The sequence below is a fragment of the Schistocerca serialis genome, chromosome 9 (assembly GCF_023864345.2).
Source record: "Schistocerca serialis cubense isolate TAMUIC-IGC-003099 chromosome 9, iqSchSeri2.2, whole genome shotgun sequence".
In the NCBI taxonomy this organism is placed as follows: Eukaryota; Metazoa; Arthropoda; class Insecta; order Orthoptera; family Acrididae; genus Schistocerca; species Schistocerca serialis.
The window spans coordinates 45,970,636-45,992,556 of NC_064646.1; the positions used below are offsets into that span (position 1 = coordinate 45,970,636).

Consider the following 21,921-nt stretch of genomic DNA (forward strand, 5'->3'; position numbering starts at 1 on the left):
AAAGATTGCAAGTGGACAAATTCGACATCGAGGTGCAAATCGTTATATTCAATTCGAATAAGCTTCCGGTGTATTTTTACTTCGTTTGTATTTTTAGATGATTATGAACGTTACGGAAAATTATCTCACATGCTTTATGTTGAATGAGAAACATTGAATGATCCGTTTTGCTTTCCCTACGTTGAAATGATATAATGTCGGCGTCAACAGCCTTCTTCCACGCCGGAAGCTGAAACTTGTATCATTCTGGATTAATGATAATTGAATGTCTCATATGTATACATAGCCCAGAAGGCGACGTCAGAAATCATCAGGGGAGAACGCCGCATAAAAACCAAACGTGCGCGCGCGTCTCCACTCTGAAGAACCGTATCGGAGAATCACGGCAAGCATTTCGCTGAAGAGCTGCCTCGTCAGAGAGCCTAGAAATGGCAGCGTCGTAGCAAGTATTTGTCAACACTCTGATAGTGCATTTGCTTCCGGGTGTAGGTCGGCGTTACCTCGCTAAATTCACTTGACATTCGTTTTCCACATCGAAGACTCATACGATATAATCCACTGCAAGATGACACAATTAGAAAGTATATTTAATTTCTGGACTCCAAGAACGGCGTTCTTCACATAAGTAACACCTGTTTGTGTGTGCATTCGGGAGGACGACGGTGCAATCCCGCGCCCGGCCATCCTGATTTAGGTTTTCAATGATTTCCCTAAATCGCTTCAGGTAAATGCCGGGATGGTTCCTTAGGAAGGGCACGGCCGATTTCCTTCCCCATCCTTCCCTAATCCGAGCTTGTGCTCCGTCTCTAATGACATCGTTGTCGACGGGACGTTAAAACAGTAATCTCCACCTCCTCTGTTCGTGTGTTTAAGGTTGCGTTTCGAGGCTCAGGCAACATCGCAGTGACTATATTCCGCCTCTGGCCGCCAGTGTGTCGTTAGCTCAGAGGTTCCCTTGTGCGTTGCAGTGCTTGTACTATAAGACATAGCAGTTCGAAGCACGGTAGAAGCCGCTGAGTACAACCTTTTATTTTCCATTTTAATTAATGGAGTTGCAAACTGCTAGTAAAAATTTCTTATGCGAAATCTGAAGAATGCCTTTAAACATCAATCTTCGTCCGATTTCGACTTAGTAAATTAAGTTAATATCATGGATTTCTGCTTTGCGAATTCCAAGGTGCTTCACTGTAAAATAGACCCTGAAAAGATTCAAACCGACTGTCAACGATATAAATTTGAGCTTTGTTCGTCATATAGGTCTAACATGTCAGAAGGTTGTTTATGAAGTGCACATGTTCATTAATGTAGTTCCCTTCTTCTAAATTTTTGCAATAGCATTTAACTGTAGACGTTTTCTAACACCGGCGTTAGCAATTCCTTTCCGTTCTCTGAAACCTTCAAAACGACAAATTTTTCTGGTTTAAATCTGATGACCTTAACTATCACTCCCGATCAACAATAAATACTTCATGAACCCATACATGGAAACTCCAAATGTGCAGTGTTCCTGCGCTGCTACAGAGCATGCATTGCAAGGTACTCACACAGTTTATCGCATAGACTTACCATAAGGAATGAAACAAGAACTGTAATACACTTTACACCACAAACGCTCACTCTGGCTTGACGAAAACATCTAAACATTGACCAAAAGTTGCACAAATAATTGAGTTCGAAAGGAAAAGAAACGAGGTATGAAGCATTTATAAATTCATCGAATGTAGTGAGGTGGTTTAATTTCGTCCCAGTCTATAAAATTAATTTCGGGCTATACTCAGCTCTTGCCGATTAATGTAATATAATACCCGCCTACTAATCAGGGCGTCTGTCTCCGTTGCTTTTGAGCGTGAATGGAAATTGTAGAAATTTTCTGTGGAGCAACATTTAATAATAAAGCGTTTTAAATCATCAAAAGCGATGAGCGGTAACAGGCGCTTTCGATAAAGAACGGGGGAGTGCAGCGCCGCTGCTGTCGCCACGGCCGCTGCCAGTAGCCAGCAAATGGATCCCGGAGCTATGCCGCATACGGCGTCCAGAGGAGGACAGTCTGCAGGAAATCTGCCGCAAAATCGTTACTGGATAAAATTTTGATATCGGTGTGTCACAAAGCTAAATAGATTGAATCTGCGCTACCATTACATTCACGTCTTCAGCATTCAGACAGAAGAGGCTATAAAAATATTTTATGCCAGCTGCTCTCGATCCACTGACATTATGAACAGAAACAACGCACGCTACCGCTAGACCACAGGCGTAATCAGACTAGAGTTTCTCTATCATGGGACAAGTTTTCCTCCAGGAAGTGCCGCAGTCTACAGTGTTGGCAGATTGTGCAGATAACCGGACTTAGAGAATTAGCGAGTTGGCCAGTTTTTTTGTCCCATGTCGCGATCGGCGCGGACTTAGCCTCTGAAGCGGCCGGCCGCCGGTCAAGTTTTATGTCAAAGAGTGTACATAGCCACTCCCCAACCCCACAATGAGATCATTGAAAAACAACCAGCTAATCCTGATATACCAATAATTTCAGAGTCAACATCTATAAGCAGTTCACTAACTTTATCTCTAATACCTCTTATATTTTGATGAAATATGCTAATTCCTTCGCTACTTGGAAACATTACATCCTCTGAAGGTGAGCCCTTAGTTAGAGGGACTTCTTTAAGCAGGTATACCTATCAGCTGACTTCAATCTAAAAAAGGTGCAGCTAACACCAACTACTACTACAGGTACTTTTCCATGAGTGATCCCACCACCAGCACCCACTACCCACTACACTGTCACCTATAAGCTTTGCCAGCCTCCCCTTCCCATACCTATTGATGTGCAGGTCATGCCTGGTGAATCCCGATCTACTGATAGACCCAACTGGCACCACTCCCCATGTGAATGTGCCTAACAGCCGCATTAAGATGAGGCCGATCATGACGCTAAAACAGTTGCACATTAGTGCCACCAGTTTGAGTAACCATCTTTACCAGGTCCCTATCAAGACTGTTCCCTGCTCCACTCACTTTCACTACCTGACCCTCCTTCGTAAAATTCCTACATAACTACCCTATGCTGTCAGTCACTTTGAGCCAACCCTACACTAGGCTTCACAATGCTGGTGACCTGGTACTCATTCCCAACACTTCCTAAAACTGCTGGCCCACACTTCTACCATGCGAACTACCTAGCGGCAGAACCTTCTTCTTTCTGTTAGACATTGCTACTGACCTAGGCCTCCTAACTGCTGCATGTTTCCTACATCTACAGCTACACGAGGCTCCTCTCCACTCAACACTGACAGTTGGTCAAATTTATTGCATATATGCAAAGTACAGCTGTCTGAATACCTTCCTCTTCCTAGCTGCCTTCTTGCCAACTGCCAGTTCCTATTCCCTACCACCCTTCACCCTCCTCAACCTATCTAGTTCCTCCTTTGCGCGTTGTAACTGCACCTGAACACAGATTCTGCGTTCCCAGGAGACTTGCTAGAATGCCCACTGGCTTCCCCACTGCATTCCCCACAATAAAAATTCTTTGAACAAATCCTACACTGTAACCCACTACTCCCAAACCTACAACAGAGCCCACACTTCTCACTCATGGTAAAATTTTACAGCTACTGGGAAAAAAAAGACTTCTAATGTTACCAGAGTTCATTTGCACCAGTAGAACTATTTATAGAACTAACAATAGCGGTCTCGAAATTCTCTATCTACTGAGGAAGCCCTACTTGTATTAATACTACTACACCACAGCTAATACGAATACCAACAATATTTCACAAAATTATTAGTTAAAACTAAAAATTCAAAAGGCCACTGGAACACTCGATGAAGTTAAAGCACTGAATGAAAATTTTACTGAAATATTTCACTAGAAACAATATGAAACATCAGCTGAAAACTAAAACACGAAATTTACTAAACGACTTCGTCGCACAGAAAACCCTAAAAACTACAGCGAGCGAACATTTCCAAAAGTTTATTAAATCGTTATTTCGGCACAAACAGCACAAAACACCGCTGAAAACTATTAAATTTAATAACTGTATAACAGTGCACAAATAAATTTGTAAGTACTTAACTTTATAACCTCTACAGCTGCACTGCACACCGCAAAATGTAAACACACTACCGAGGCATGAGGCTTAGTCGAACGACATAAGCACCCTCGAGAATAACGGACCACTTGAGTCAGTAACATAGGAAGAAAGACTGAGATTAATGAAAATCCACTAATAAGTTACTTTTACAGTGAATATTAACTCAAATAGACTTTAAAATAATATAAAAACAAAGATGAGGTGACTTACCGAACAAAAGCGCTGGCAGGTCGATAGACACACAAACCTCCGGAAAGGCAACTCACTCACCCTTCACAACCTTTCCAGCAATAATTGTTTGTGTGTCTATCGACCTGCCAGCGCTTTTGTTCGGTAAGTCACCTCATCTTTGTTTTTATATATAATTTTTCCCACGTGGAATGTTTCCTTCCATTATATAGACTTTAAAATAAGTAACTGAAGATTAAAACTTCATAAAATACTGACGAGCAGTATCAACAGCTCTCCAAAACTTCCTTTTTATACCCTGTACAAGATACACTAAACACTTTTCTGATGTTCTTCGGCTATAAGAGGCAGTTTTCTTGACTCTGCCTGGGCTGCTAAAGAACGAATAGTTGCACAGTTTCATTCGTCCACAGAACCAGTGAGGTCATCACAAGCATACCATCAATTCTTTATGCCAAGTAAAGCTCAGAAATCCTGTTTTTGAGATAATCATGTATGTGCAATATGTCATTCTGGAGGAGTAATGTCCTGACATGTAAATTAATTTAGGTAACTCTCTTTGTAAATAGCGTGAATGCTGTGTAACCATATTAAGATAGGTGTAAACTGTAAATCTGTACCCAGGATGACCTCACCAGTTATCACAGAAAATTAATTCCATTGCAGAATTTTTTTCAAGCTCCATGACAGCATGCAAATATAAACTGAAGGAAAATATAAAACTATGCCTGTTTAAATTAGATGTGACTTCACCATTGAACACAAGTCCTGTAAAAATAATTCACAACCATCTGTGCTTGAAAATCCACTTAAAAAATCAGTTTTGGCTTGACTTTTGGTTTTAGTTCTTGAAGCACATAGTATTTATTTATGCTTTGAACATCAGACAGTTGAGCAACATACAACACACTATTGTGTGGATCCACTCATACATGGGTTTTTAAGGACCTGCAATTGAATCACTAATAGTCACTCAACAAAGGGTAACTAAGGAAAAAAGTATTTTGTGTAGTCACAAATTTTTGTACAATGGTGGGGTGAGGGAAAGAAACTAAAAATCCTGGTCATTGGGGTGTGGGTGTGAGCACGGGGATTGGGTTGGGGTGATCAGGGATGTTTAAAGGTCACTTTTTATCATCTTAAAAACTATAGCTTGTAGCAAAAATGTTTCTCAGTACAAAATTAAACTATATTAAACTTACTACAAAAATAGTTTCTATCCATTTTTTATCCAGCACTAACAGTTTACATGTTGCAGGGTATGGAAAAAAATTCCAGATTATTAAAAATAGTATTTTAATGGTGTGGAATTAGTTTGTATTATTAAGTAAAATGGGTTAAGGACAGTTATTAAATCTTTGTACCACATATAAGTGCAGTAGAACAGTATTAAGGGATAAATTGTGTTCTGAGGGTGTAAAGGTTAGAAGTGTAAAAAGACAGGTCGCTGGATTGTCGTCAACCGCTTCCTTCCTTTATGTGTCAACAGAATGAAGAATGAGCAATCAATTCCCCTATTCTCTGTACTGCACTGTCACAAAAAGCAACTAACTATAGGATGTTTCACAAAGTTGTACTGACTCTTCCACAGCTTGCCTTCTGAATCACTGGTGACAATGTGCCTGGGGGTGTTTATTTTCCACAAAGCTACTAATAACACTAATGTAAGAAAAGCATGTAGACTGAATCTATGTAAACCTCTGCACACTGTTCTGCACCACTAGTGGGAAACTAATTCTTAGTATTCCTGTATGGCAGTTGTAGCGTTCTTCTGTTAAAGGCAACTTCCATTACCATGATTGGTGCTGCTTTTCAATTTGCAAACATACTACACCTCCCAAAGATTTCCTGTCCGTCTCTCCCACATGAGTAGACAAAATAACTTCAGTGAGCTTGTGCAAATATAGTGGAGTTATTTTCAGTTTATTAAATATTTATTTTCAGTTGTTAAATGATGTATTACGTAAAAAAAAAAGCTTAACAGCTGGAGCTGTCAACTGTCTTACACACTGAACAGCCGGTCCCAAGTGTGACATGCTGCCAATATTTCAAACAATGGAAAATCCGTGATTCCCCTCTAACAGTGGCCTGAGACTCCAGTCATGTGAGAGATTGGGTTTGCATGAGTGTGTATGTGTGTCTCGAAGGCCTTACTGGCTGAAAGCTATATTTGTGATAGTAGTTTTGTTGTGCCTGTATGTGACTATCTCCGCTATACGGTGAGTAGCAACTTCCTTTACACAATACTGTTACATGCTGTCAATATTTCTACGAAAATGTACATTTCGCTGTCTCCACTATCAGTGGCTAGAATACTTTTCATAGTTGGAATGTATCAATTGTATCACCCATCATCTTAAGAGGCCCACAGGCTTAAATAGTGGCTGCCCTTGTAGCAAGAGTAGGTCACCTTGATGTTACTAGACCTCAGATATTTCAACACACGTAAGGCAGTGCATACAGCACATTACTATTCTACCTTTAAACATAATCAGTCTCATTCCATGAAATGTATTGACACCCACCTTGGAAGATATGCTGTGGATGTGTGGTAAGTGATTACACTCATTGTAGCCCACTCTACAAGTGTCAGCAATTCCTGAATGGAAGAGATTTATGCAGTCTATCAGTAACACAATTAATGATGAGAAAAGTGCAGTAACTTTCTGGTCATTCATTAATTCACCACCAAGTGACTACAGCATGGTTACATGGCTTTACAATATGCTGTCTACAACAGACAGCATAAGGATGCCACATTTACCAACTTAGTCCCTTTCCCTCAAACATTACATACTTCACTGACAACATTGCACAAATTAAGTGCTTCTCAGCCATTGTTTATGGGAACATATTTTACATAAAATCTTGATTAACAACTGCAAATAGGTGTTGACTTAATAAATTGAAAATAACTCCACTAATAAACACACGCTCAGTGAAGTTATTTTATCTACTCACATGAGAGAAATGGATAGGAACTGTTGGGGAGGTACAGTATGTCTGTAAGCTGAAAAGCATGCAACACTTGTGATGGGGGACATTGCTTTTACCAGAAGAACATTATTGCTGCCATATAGGATGTCTAAGACTCGCTTCCCTTCTAGCAGTGTAGAACAATGTGCAGAGATTTACATAGATTCTGTCCAGATGTGTTTCTTTAATTAGTGTTATTAATAATTGATACCATGCTTCAGTCAACAAACTTTGTGGACAATGAACAACCCCAGACATGTCTGCAAACTGTGGAGTTAATGACTCAGAATTCGAACTGTGGAAAGGTTGGTATAACTTTGTGATACACAGTAGCAGTTTCCGGATTGCATGGGATGGAAACATCACATATTATTGATAGTGTTTTAATGGTATAAAATTAATGTATACTGTTAAATAATGAGGGTTAAGAACAGATATTAAAGGTGTGTACCACATCTAAGTGCAGTGGAACTGTATTAAGGGATAAATTGTGTTAAGGGGTGAAACAGTGTAGAAAGGTGGTGGTGGTGGTGGTGGTGGTTAGAAGTGCAAAGTCAAGGTAGGTTGCTGGATTGTGGTCATGCCATTCCCTCCTTCAGAGGTCTGCAAAATGATGAGAGAGCAGGCACTTCAGCGTTGTCTCTACCACACTATGTCACAAAAGGCATCTGTAGGGTGTTTCACAGAGTTATATTGAATGGGACCTTTTTTTGAACAAAGTTAATGTAGTTATATTCTGTACTTGTAACATTTTTAATAGAAGCCACAGTTTTTGAGATATTCAAGAAAAACTTTGAAACGTCTTTTTACATACCCCACTGTCCTTATGCTCACAACCCTCTGGTCAGGATTTTTGCTATGTTGCCCATGACACTCACACTTTACCACTGTCTACATGAATTTTTCCCCAGCTGACATTTTTTGGTCTTTGTTGACTGGGCTCTTAGGCTCTGTCCTAAGTGAAACAGGTGGCTGACTTCAGTTCATTGGTAGGACACGGGAAAATGCAACCAGTATACAAAGGAGATTGCTTACAAAACACTCTTGTGACCTGTTCTAGAATATTGCTCAAATGTGTGGGCCCCATACCATACTATGGAAGAGTATCAGAGAAATGCTGATAAACCTGAACTGTTGGAGACTTTAAGATGGGCACCACGAACCTGATAGCACAACCACCTCACTCCCGTAAGGATTGCAAAGACAATGTTATACTAAAGGGGAGCTTCCACGTCGTCATTCCACTTTAGGCAGCTGTGTTGTTTAGGTGCTGCAAGTTTTGCTGTTAATGTACTTGCTGCCAGAAACCCAACTAGACGCGGTCACTGGCAGTTTGAATGTTGTGTATTGTATTGTATTGTATGGAACTGGGGACCTAGGAACAACAGAGAGGCTTCGTCCCCGCTGTAGCCTGCAGTGGAACACAACCCTACAACAGTCCACTCACCACAACGCCGCCCCACACCGAACCCAGGGTTATTGTGCGGTTCGGCTCCCAGTGGACCTCCCGGGAACGTCTCACACCAGACGAGTGTAACCCCAATGTTTGTATGGTAGGGTAATTATGGTGTACGCATACGTGGAGAAATTGTTTGCGCGGCAATCAACAACATAGTGTAACTGAGGTGGAATAAGGGGAACCAGCCCATATTCGCTGAGGCAGATGGAAAACCACCTTAAAAACCATCCACAGACTGGCCGGCACACCGGACCTCAACACTAATCCCGCCAGGCGGATTCGTGCTGGGGACCAGCACGCCTTCCCGCCCAGAAAGCAGTGCCTTAGACCGCACTGTGTGTATTGATGTACTTCTTGAAGGAAAAAGCACACAAAATGGGCGAAAAAAATGGATTGCCAAAAGGCAACATTCCAGCCATATGGGTTGATTCAGAGTCTCAGAGATCCAAAACCTGATGATTACAAGAACTACGTAACAATGAGTCAGTATACTATCTTGATCTTATCTTTTTACGCTGTCCAACCCCCTGGTGGTCATCTCATTACTATCAATGACACTTTCCTCTACACTAACATCTCCAATGCCCATGGCCTTGCCTCCATTGAAGACTACTTTCCTAATGCCTTACTGACCCAAACTTACAACAACCTTCACAGTCACTGTGACCAACTTCATCCTCACTCACAATTACTTCTCTTTTGTAGGATCACCATCAAATAAATCTGCAGTACTGCAATGGGCACCCACTTGGCACTATTTTCTGCGAACCTATCCGTGGGTCATCTAGAGCAGTGCTTCCCAAACTGTGGGGCGTGACTCGCAAGATTTATTCAGGTAGGTCACCGAACAATTTTTAAAATAACTAAGTAAAATATCTTACCGACTGAAAATATGAAATCTTATTTCAAGAGGAAAGTTGTATAATCTGAAAGGTTATATACAAAATCATTCTGGCTTAATAACGAGCTCTGGGCGAAATGAGAACAGCGCAGGTGCACGACTCATCGCTATTTGCAATAATGTAACACCGCTTGTGACAATGTGACTCATGACTGTGAGAGCACGCTTTGTTTGTTTTTTGGTATAGTGTGTGCATGCATGTTTATTGTGGCGACTTGTTTCATTTTATGTCACTATGGACCTGTGGATTAAAACAGGATCGTGCCATAAAAGAGTGACTTCATGTAATTATGACAAACCCGCCACAATTGGTACCAGTGCATCATGTAATACACCTAAAGGTGGCTGTGTTAGTGAACTGAACTCCTTCCAGAAGAAGGCAAAATTTTGCTTTCGTAAATACGATGATGATTATTTGAAATATGGATTTGTGTTTTCTGGCAAAGATCAAGAGCCACTTCCTGAAAAGACATTTATCAAAGAAACATCCAGAATACCTAAGTAAGTCAATCGATTTTTTCCAAAACAAAAAACGAAAATTTTTAATGTGAAAATCAGTAACGACAAAATCTGCTGCTGGGGAACAAAATAAGCAAGCTACAATCACTTCATATCGACTGTCATTATTGATAGCCAAAAAGGGGCAGCTCACAATGCAGGAGAGGATATAATTTTACCAGCAGCCAAAATAATATCCTATGCTTTATTTAGCCAAAAGCACACAAGACTAATTGACGAAATACTCCTATCAAACACAATGGTAAAGGAAAGGATTGATGAAGTGTCAGAGTTTGTAAAACAGTCCATGATCACAGTTTCCAAGCAAAGTGACTACTTCTCACTTGAGCTTGATGCACAGATACAGCCGGTGAAGCTATTATTTTAGCTTTTGTTAGGTTTACGTTTGATGAGAGTATAGATGGGGAACTGCACTTTTGTAAATGTTTGCTAAAGACAACAACAAGGGAAGAAATTTTAAAATGTCTTGATGGCTTTATGGTAGAAAATGAACGAGTGTGCATAAAATGTTTTTCACTAACGACTGATGGTGCCTGTGCTATGTCTGGCGTTTAACTCAAGTTCGATTGCCAAAGTTGAGGCAGTTGCCACTTCTGTTCAGTGGACTCACTGTAGCCTGCACTGAGAGGCCCTTGTATGTAAAGATCTGCCTGAAAGCCTAAAGAAAATCATTAATGATGCAGTGAAAATTGTGAATTTGATTAAATCTAGACCTAAAAATTCAAGATTGTTTGCCATACTGTGCGATGAGAACACAACACACTTCTCCTGCACTGTGAAGTAGACTGGTTGTCAAGAGGGAAAGAGCTATCTAGATTATTCGAGCTTCGAGATGAGCTGAGAATCTTCCTATTAGGACACAAAAGTGATGTGAAATCTGTGAGCAGTTTCTTGGACATGTTACATGACGAAAACTGGCTAGTAGGTCTTTCATATTTGGGGGACATGTTCAGTGCTCTTAATAGACTCAATTTATCACTGCAAGTGAAGGATGTGCACAAGTTCAATGTTCAAGATAAAATAAAAGCAACCATTAAAAAACTTGAAAGATGGTCCAGTAAAGTGAAAGAGAGTTGTTTTGATGCATTCTCTATCCTCATTCATTTCTTAGATACATATGGAATTAAAGTTAATGAGGAAGCAGCAGCTGCTATGAAGGAACATCTTGAAGCACTGGCCTCTACTTTCAGGTACTTATTCTGCAATAATTTTACTAGTAATCACTTAGATTTGAAGTATTCCTTATTAAACATGTTTATAATTATATGTGACTGTTTGTCACCCAGTACAGAAAAGTAACAATTAAGTTCAACCACCTCCATCTTCAAAATGATAGTTTTAGACCGTCCCCACATAGTGAACTCAAAAGAATCTGATAATTTCATATTAATCCCACTGATAATTGTTTGCTTATTCAAGAGTGTTACTTAATATTGATTTCTTGATATAGGTATTACTTTCCAAGAATTCCTGATGAACTGCTATGGATAAGAAATTTCAAGAGGACAACCTTCAAAAGTTAAAACTGTTGGCATCTGCAGAAGACTCCCTGATAGAACAATCATGTGATTCTTCTGTGAAAACTTTATTTCAAGAATTAACCCAAATCCCATTTTGAATCAAATTAACCCTGTGGTGCATGAATTTCACTGCAATGGACAACTTTTAATGGTCAATTCTCTGGTGTTTTCATTCAGTCATGAGGCTGCAAATGCATGCAGGACACAACACTAGTAGGGAGTGCCCACTGCAGTGAACTGTGTGCATTTGCAGCCTCAGGACTGATTGAAAATGCCAAAGAAGCGACCATCAACAGCTGTCCACTGTAGTGGACGCAATGCGTCACAGCATTAAAGGGAGATTATAGAGTGCTTGAAAACATAGCTATGAAGGAACTAATGGGATTCACAACTACTTACTTATGTGAATATGCTCTTTCTAGCTTACTTTAAAAAATAAAAAAATATACAAAACAAACATAGAAACAAGCTTTGCATGGAAAACAATTTACAACTAAAACAAACAAGCTTCAATCCAGATATAGAAAGTCTCATTAACACCAAGACTAAGCAATACCACAAATCTCATTAAGTTCACCATTGAATTTGCATGAAATACAATTCTTATGTGCGAAAATATTGTTTTTTTTTTCCCTTTAATTATGTTCCCTTCGCCATTTTCAAAATTACTCAGCAAAACATTTTTTGATACAATATGAAGTTCAGTTTCAAACTATATATAATTTTTATATTACCATTAACTACTGTGTAGTGACTGTAGTGGTAGAGTATACATATGTATATACCGGATTGCAAAAATATTTCCAAAAAATTAGTGGGTCGCATTACAGAAAAGTTTGGAATTACTGGTCTACAGGTTACCTTTCTAACAACCCAGAATCCTAAACTCCTCACTTGTTTGCGATTGACTGATATCTTCCCGTTTTGCAGAGGGTTAGATACCCTATTCACATTTCTCGAAAACCTCAAATACCTTCTGCTCCCTTCACCCAGTCCTCAGTCCAGCAAGCCACCTTCCTTTATGACTACCTCCAATTGACTAGATGGCTTAATCAGAATCTCCATCCACATCAACAATACCTCCATTTCAACAGCTACCACCCATTCCCCGCCAAGAAGTCTCTTTCATACAGATTAACCACCTGTGTTTGTTGACAAGAAGTTGTCGTCCTCTAAATACGCCGAGGGTCATATACCCCCTGACCGACCACAATGGTGTGTTCCCCCTCAGTACTCCACATCAGCTAGGGTTGGAGCAACTGAATCTTGTTCCCTGCCAGGGTTTCAACTACAGTTCGCCTTGTCCTGAAGCGACAAATATTCTTCGCACCCATCCCACAACGGTAGTCCGCAGTCCATCCAACCTACACAGTACCCTCACCCATTTCTACTCTGTACTTGCTCCCAACCCATTGCCCCACCTCTGTAATAGACTCAGATGCATGACCTGTTCCACACGTCCTCTCACTACCACCTACTCCAGTCTCATCAGTCATCTCCTAACCTGTCAAAGGCAGAGTCATGTTGTCTACCGACTAACCTGCAACCAATGTGCAACATATGCTGTGCATTTGGCTGCCAACTGTCAATCTGCGTAAAATGCCATCACTAAACTGCGGCCAAGAGAGAGTTGACCCATCCAGTTGCCGATCATGCTACCACCATTTGGTTGACTTTAAATCCTTGCTTCACAACTTGTACCATCTAGAGTCTTGTTACTAACACCAGCTTTTCTGAACTGCTTAGGTTTTTCTGAACTCTGCCTGCAACATATCCTTCGATCTCATAATCCTTAAGGACCACAACCTTTGTTGGTCCCTCCTTGCTCCCATTCCAGCCTCCCGATACCTTCTATTGGCCAAATGTGCCTACACAACCCCGTTTTCAATCTCTGCTGCTTCTTCTCTCCTCTCCTTCCCCTTGCTTCCACTTTAGCCTTAAACGTGCTGTCAGTCCCTCCCTCTCCCAAAGCACACTTAGACAGTCCTCTTACCTTCACTGCTTCTCTCCTTCCCACAGCACAGCCTCCTGATGCAGCACTTAGCAGTCCACCATCCTGTCCATACATAGTCTCACAGGTAGCATCATACAATCTTCCCTCACCCAGGGTCAGTTCAAGATCATTTTTCCACACAAGCGACTTACCATTTGGCACTGAACACTCAGTCTCTCCTGCTCCTGCCGTCCAGTAAGTCTCCGGTGACCCTGGGCAACTTTTCCGTGACTCTCTCCACTTAGATGTCACCAGCCTTTTCCTTCATCCCTATTCCTTGCTCTTCAACCTTTTTGCCAAGAGGAGCAACCACTGGCTCAAAAACTTACACATTTCCTTAAATTTTGTAAATTTGCTTCTGTCACTGCTTAATGAGAAGATTTTTTTATCAACCCACTTATGTTAAATTTACAATATCTAATATTTTAAAGCTAAAAGTTGTGTATCCAGTCCAATAGTGTTTAACATTTGGTATGGAAACAGTGTTAACTGTTACTGTGTGAGAGACCATTGTGAATTTACTTTGTAAGAATCCTTAGGATGTTGAATGAGACTAGAGAGCATAAGGGGTCGAGCGACTCGATTGGTAATAGGTCTGTTCATTAAGGTGACAGTTGCACCTATATAATTTTAATTTTGTTCCAAAATGTGGAGAAAGATAAATAATTTACCTAGTGTTTTAGAGCCTGGAAAATATCTAGGGAATACTGAAATGCTACTCATATGCAGGGGCTCAGGACTTTGAATTTTGTTATGTGATGTTGAGGTGATTGCTTTTATTAGGTTGATGCATAAGTTCATAGCATTTTTGTTTTGCTTGTTGGCATTTTGGTTGCTATGGGTTTATTTATCAACTGTCATTTTTTATTTGTAGTTCACCCTTTCTATTTGAGTTTATATATTGTCATTTAGAGATAGCGAGTGGAGCTGTGGACACTAGAAAATGGAGTGCCAAATAGAGAGATCAGAACATTACCAACATATTCTTCTGTTTGAGTTCAGTAGAGGGGTGATGGCAGGGGAGGCAGCCAGAAACATTGCCTCATGTATGGGGATAATGCCACTGGACAGTGCACAGCAAGAAAACGGTTTTCTCATTTTAAGGAGGATTGTTTTGACATTAATGACTCTCCATGTTCAGGAAGACCTTCGGAGTTTGATGATCATTTAAATGCATAAATCCACAATGAGACAGTGTACTCAAGAACTGGCAAATTTGTAGTGAACTGTGATCATTCCACCATTGTGCGACATTTGCATGCAGGTTCAAAAATCTGATGTATGGGTACCCCATGTTCTCAGCCAAACTTGCAAAAATCTGCAGGTGACCCTATGTGCATCTCTGTGTACTCCTCATCAGTTGGCTCATGAACAACACTAACCATTCCTATCCAATATTGTTACTGGTGAGGAGAAATGGAGTCTTTATGCAAAAATAAGGGAAAGAAAGGAATTGTTGAGCCCGAACAAAGCAGCAACGTCCTGTAGACTGATGCACATCTAGGTAGAACAGTGACAGTGTGATATACTATGAATTGCTTCCCCGAGGTGTAACCATCACTGCTGACAATAATTGTCAACAACCACGACATTTTTCAGATGCAATCCAAGAACAACCAGGAAGTCTACACGGAGTGATGCTACTCCGCAATAACACCCGCATGCGTATTGCTAGACTGGCAAAAACCACTATTCAGGAGCTGGGTTGGGAAGCCATTCCGCACACACCTTATACACCTGATCTTGCGCCCTCAAGATTTTCATCTTTTCTACTCTTTATTGAACGACCTTCAAGGAATTTCTTTTCTTTTCTGGATGAAAATGTGCTCCAACCAGGGCACAAGTACTTTGCCTCAAAACTACATTTCTACAGTCATAGAATTGAAAAGTTACCGCAGCACTGGTAGAATGTTGTAAATCGCGAAGGAGAATGTACTAGTGATGACTAAATTTTCTATGACATGTATCTGATGTGTTTATTAAACTTACGGAAAAAAGCTACAAACTTGTGCACCAACCCAATTCTTGTGTGGAATTTTTTTTGAGTTGGTGCTAAATATGGCTCACATGAACCACATAATCAATGGCCATACACATCAGAGGCTACATTGTAAAGTTTCTGGGCATCTTCATAAATAAAAGTTGATGTACGTGACTACATTAACCAAAAGCTAGTTCTGCCTGCTTTGCATGCAGAAATCTGTCTCACTGTTTCAGCCTGCAGAAAGGATTGCTAGTTACTTTCACTTAGTTCTGCTGTGTGGCATAATCTTCCGGCGCACTGAACCTAATACATATTCTTCAGGACCATGCAATAAGAATTCTGTGAAAAGTTGATAAACATCCTGTACAAACCTCTTCAGGAACCTAGGGATTCCTATACTTTTATGTCAATACACTATCTGATAAAAAGTAGGCGGACACCCCTATATAATGCAGAACTGATCACTAGATCTCATGAGCAGCAGACCTGCCAGTATAAAAAGAGGTGGTGAGTCTTCTGCAGTAACAACAGAATGGGTCCATCAGGAGAGCTAAGTGACTTCAAATGTGGACTAGTCACTGGCTGTCACCTGAATAACGCATCGATCGGGGACATCTCGAATCTTCTAAGAAGGCCAAGTTGACTGTTTGTGAAGTGGAAACATGACAGAACAACCGTAGCTAAATCAAGACTAGGCAGACAGTCAGGACCATGGAGCACTGCGAAGGATAGTTGTAAAAAATTGCATGAAACCAGCAGAAGGAACCACTCATGAGTTCCAAAGTGCACAATGACTGTTCCTAGGGAGTTAAAGAATAGATTACGATGGTCGAGCAGCTCCTCAAAAGCCACACATTTCTGTAATTGATGCTAAGCGACACTTGAGGTGGTGTAAAGAGCGACAACACTCAATAGTGGATGGCTGGAAACGGGATAAATCACACCATACACTGTGGAAATCCAGTGCAATGGTTTGGGTTTAGCGAATGTCAGCGCAGTACCTGCCATCATGTGTAGTGCCAACAGTGCAGTCCAGAGGGGGTGATTATGTAGTATAAGGGTGTTTTTCCGTGTTAGACTATGGTCCCCTTAAGAAAAAACTAAATACTTTTTAGTTTCCAAGTAAAAATATTCTGGCGAACACCAGAACCATAATAGAAGTATGTCAGTGATTTCAAAGCCAACGTTTAATTTTCTTTATATTGATACTATACTGATCAAGAAAGCAAGTGCAATCTGAAAACAGGTCGCAGTGTTCTGTGGGTACAGAGATAATTATATTGTTTGCCGCGGTAGAGGCGTGAGGGTGAGAAGAGGTCAGACGGAGCATAGTCGCGCATTTTCAGTCACTACAATCAGTTGTCCAAGTACACCAGCGAGTACAGATGTGATTACTGTCTTCGCTCTGAGGGAGCATAAAATGGACAAGGTTTTTTTTTTTTTTTTTCCTGCGACCGCGACCCGCTGAGCAAGGCTTTGTGACCTCCCAGGGGGTCACGACCTACAGGTTGAAAGAACACTGCTGTAGAGGAGCAATACGGAGACAATGGCTGCATAGTAATGCACTCTATAATAAAGAAGCATCTGTAAGCAAAGGTTTTTGGACAATGATGTTCATGAAATAGATTGGCCTCCACAGAGTTCCGACCTGAACCAAACAGAACATCTTTAGGATGAGTTAGAATGTCAATTTCACTCAGACTACAATCTCCAACATCATTACGTACTCTGGTTTCAGCTCACAGGAAGCCATTCTGCACACATCTTATTCACCTGACCTCGCACCCTCAGATTTTCACCTTTCATTCCTCCACAAACATTCGGACACCTCATTAAAAGCATTCCCAGCAGAGTTCAAGTCAGAATAATGGACAATGGCGAACATATCCCATATTACATCCACTAATAGGTGTCTGGATACTTCCAATCAGATAGGAGTACTCTATAACGGTATTTGTGAATGTACATGAACTCGGTAATTCACAATCACAATACGAGAAATAGAAAGAGTTTCCATAATGGAGTCATCTCTAGGATTCCAATGAAGTTTTATTTTCCGATGCAAAAGTATATACTAAGTTGCCATTTGACATCAGGCTGCAAACTGAAAATCCCATGATTGGAGAAAGTAAAAACACCTCGTTGCCACTCCTCTTACAGTTCATCAGAAAACTTGGGCTCAGGAATGCTAATTCTGCATAACAAATATCAGATAGATCCTAACTTCTCCAGTACATAGACAGGTGTTAAGTTACGTAAATGCTTTGTTTAAAATATTAGATGAGAACAGCAGCTAAGTAGTACAGGCGGAAGAACAGTGGCTCTTTCTCAAAATGCCTGTTTTTCCTCAGACATCCATACGTGAATAATCCAGCTATCATATTCATCATTTTGCTAAGATCAAAGTCAGTGTATTTTACAGAAGTTGCTTCTATCTGATAACATGTCGACTGCCACAAGGCTGCCAGTGGGCATACAGTGTCAGGCATCAGGCTCTGCTGTGTCTGCCAGCAACTTCGTAGCAGTCAACATGTTGACAGGCACACACATAATCGGTCGTATGAATAAAACAGAGAATATACTTTATACTCAGAAGTTCGGAGAAAGTTCTCTGGTTGGCATGAATAAAGCGAGTCTAGCTGAGTGAGTTGTGTTGGGTTGTGTTGTGATTAAGCGTTACCGAGTGTTTTTAGCGAAAATGGCGGAATTTATGTTTCTTGAAAGGCAAAAAAAGATATACGTAATACGCAGGAACACAGAAGAAAGGAACTGTAGAAGTTTGTATAGATTTAACAGTCAAAACATTAATTGGCTGGCGAATCACTTTCTTCCGGAAAATCATGAAAGAAGAGGAGGCGCCCTTTCCTATGAATGCAAAATGAAAATATTTTTGCGCTATTTAGTGGATCCAGGTTTTCAGATAGGTGTAGGAGAAGATTTGGGAGTATACCAGACTACAGTATCACTAACATTTTCTTATGTTCTGCAAAAGGTCAACAGGAAAGCACCATTGTGGATCAGATTTCCGAGAAATATTAACGAACTAGAAACAGCGAAAGTTAAATGGCAATCGGGATACAAGTTTCCATGTGCGGTAGTGGCCCTAGACTGCACTCACATACCTATAATGAAACCACCTTCACATGGAGACGAATACGTCAATCGAAAGGGCTTTCCATCAATAAACGTGCAGGTGACGTGTGACAACAGTGAAATGTTTACGAGTGTTGATGCTTCATGGCCAGGGTCTGTACATGACGCTAGGATATGGAGAAACTCCGATGTCTATCGTATATTGCGTGAGAACCAGTGCAACGCCCTAATTTTAGGAGACGAAGGATATGGCATTGCACCGTGGTTAATGACACCATTTCAAAATCCAGAAACACCTGATGAGAGGGCATACAACAGACTTCACTCTAAGGAAAGGGTGATAATCGAACGGTGCTTTGGACAGGTGAAAAGGCGTTTCCCAATTCTGCAAAATAAAATAAGGCTTGCCCAAACAAAAATCCCCAGTGTGATAGTAGCCTGTTTTGTTTTGCACAACGTAGCAAAACATATAGGGGATGAGGATTTTGAGGCACCTAGTGATGACGACAACAATCTTCCAGTACTGGGAGAAGAGGAAGCAGCAAACGTATGTGTACGTGGAACAAATAGGAGACGGGAAATTGTAAATGTAATACGACAACTGTAATGTATGGGTGTCTGCCCAAACATTGAATAATTAAACCCAATTTGATATTTTTTGTAATTATTCCCTCATGAAAATAAAGCAGTGCTCTGACGTTACGTAATAAAATGCTATTTAGTGTTGTTTTTTTTTCATTCTCTATCATCGATTTTACTTTCAACAAAAATTGTTTAACATGTAACTATTTGGAACAGAGATACTACTGTAAATAGCTTTGGACACAACAGGTTAACATGAACTGCTGGAACCTTACTGTAATTTCTGTACTGTAACTTCAGCAGATTGATGGCACAAGTTTTTATTTTACTTTACCAAAATTGTTCCAAGGATGTGGAGAAGGTATTTGCCACGTGCTACAGTGAATAAGTGCACAACTGTCTAACCTGCAGCATTTAAAATACAAACAAGTTAGGGTGAAGTGGGGTAAGTGTAACCACGTTTTGGCATAGTTCAACTTTGACACCAAATTGCCAACTTGTTATTGAAGATATGATTTTGAAATTTCTCATGCTTAAAGTTTGACTTACTGTCTTTTAAACAATACACATTTTGTTTTTGAAAAAAAAAATAATATGGTCAAATAATTGTTTTCAAAATTTTGTGTTGTGAGATTACACTTGCCCCATGGTTCGGGGCAAGTGTAACCCCGCATTGTTGTACCATACAGAGCATTGTAAAAGAGACTTGGGACAAGTGACCTGATTACCCAATTTTTACTGAATTTGAAGGTTTTTAAATTATTAAAATATCTTAAATTTTACTCAAGATATGAACTTTTTAGCACACGCCTCTTTGTATATTATGAAATACACAGAAAATGTTAGCTAAACTAAAAAATAAGTGTTAGCCTAAACCATAAAACACTGAAACAGAATGCATCATAGATGATTTATTTTTGTTTTAGGCCAGTAATTCATTAGTTTAAATTCTACAAAAGTAATTTTTTTCTTTACTAGGCAATTTAACAAAAATAATAAAATATGTAGCCTCAAGAGAAATTCACTTTATAAGTTCACTTTCTATTATTTTTCATGGAAATTGAACTAAAGTTGTAGGCAATTTGTGTTTAATGCTAAACTGCCCTAATTCAACTTATTATATTCACACTTAGGGCCTAACTATTATTTAGTCACTGAACGTTGTATGAATCAAACGTAACACCAAATGTCAGGTCTCCCTTGTGACCCAAAGTAGGCTCAGGCAGCACTGAAATGACATCAGAGGATGGAACTTCCGTCTCATCTCTTCTATCAGGCCAGTAGGATGTGGTGCCATGCTTTGTCTTATTTTTGCATCTGAGGAAAATCACTTCTGGATCTCCTAAATCACTAATTTTGGTAACTTTGCCAGTAAAATGAACTTTCTCACATTTTGTTGCAAAAGCTACCAGAACGTAGTTTCCAACTGTAATTTTATCTTTGGCTTCAAAAAAGTTTGCCTCTTCTTCTTCTTCTTCTTCTTCTTCACAGTTTATCATTTCTTTCCTGAGATTGTCCATTGTTATTATGGTCCCATTTTCTTCATCACTACTTGTTAAAGGTAGGCCTCCTTCAGTTTCACATTCTTCACTTGTTGATTCAACTTCCAGTCTTTTTTCCTTGTTACCCACATGAGCAATCAGGGATTTTTTTTCTATAACATTCTGAGATGCCATTTCGGATAAAGTAACAGCACTTTGTGTGAAAGATTTACTTTTCATTACCAAGCCCTTTTTTATGCCAGTAATGCTTTTTTGTTTTGCTTTCTCATTATTCTTGTTTCCTTTAAAATCTTTTTCTTTATAGATGGCATCTTGAAAAGTGATAACTTCAGCTCCTGGTGCAATCCTTTTCTTCTTTGTTTTACTAGTGGGACTACACTGTCAGACTGTTTCCAATAATAAGCTTTCAAATGACAAATCAGAAGTTCCAGAACATAATGAAACATTGGTTAGCTCGGGAATGGTTGAGAAAGAACTCTGATACTGGGAGAACTGCAGGGCTCAGTAGATTTAGGCCTGTAAAATTCTGGAGGTTGTTAAGCTGGAAGCTTCCCAAAAATCTGAGCTACTTTCTGTTAGGGACGTAGCTTCCACACAGTCCATGGCTGCATTATTGTTTTATCAATTACTTCTTTACTGTAAGGGAATATTCCTGCTTTTTGAAAACTACATTTCAACAACTCAGGTGGTGTTTCATTCCATACAGCAGTGAGGAGATTGGAAAAGTCACGTTTGCTAATTTTTACCCCTTGATGATGTGTCTGGTGACGAGTTAACTTTTGGTCCCAAGTGGATTTCACACTCTTAAACACTGCTACATCCATTGGCTGCAGGACGAATTATCAGGTTCAACATTGTTGTCAGTCAGTCAAACAATGGTTCACATACTGTACTTTAATTGAAATGGCGACATTTTTTACAGTTCTGTGTCATATTTTATAAAAGGAAACGTGGTTTAAAAATATAGTAGACGTAAATAAAAAATAAAATATATCTCTCACAAACTCAGTAGACCTACAAATCCAGCACATCAGGTATTCTGGTGTCCATGTGTACAGGAAGGCCAGTTTAGTTGATCTAGTGTGATGGCAAAAACAAGGTTACAGCTTAAA

The 21,921-nt window shown here is 40.0% G+C and overlaps 1 protein-coding gene across 2 annotated transcripts in view; it reads left to right on the forward strand.

Annotated features, from left to right (window-relative positions):
- The window catches only part of LOC126418682 (uncharacterized), a 96,201-nt gene extending 84,049 nt beyond the window's left edge, over positions 1 to 12,152 (forward strand). For both annotated transcript variants that reach the window (XR_007575885.1, XM_050085575.1), the window contains 2 exons: positions 9,421 to 9,550; positions 11,586 to 12,152. Coding sequence is in view for 1 of the 2 variants with exons in the window: in XM_050085575.1 (XP_049941532.1) it covers positions 9,421 to 9,550; positions 11,586 to 11,626 (171 nt within the window). In the remaining variant the exon portion in view is untranslated. The remainder of the gene's footprint in view (positions 1 to 9,420; positions 9,551 to 11,585) is intronic.
- The last annotated feature ends 9,769 nt before the right edge of the window (positions 12,153 to 21,921 follow it).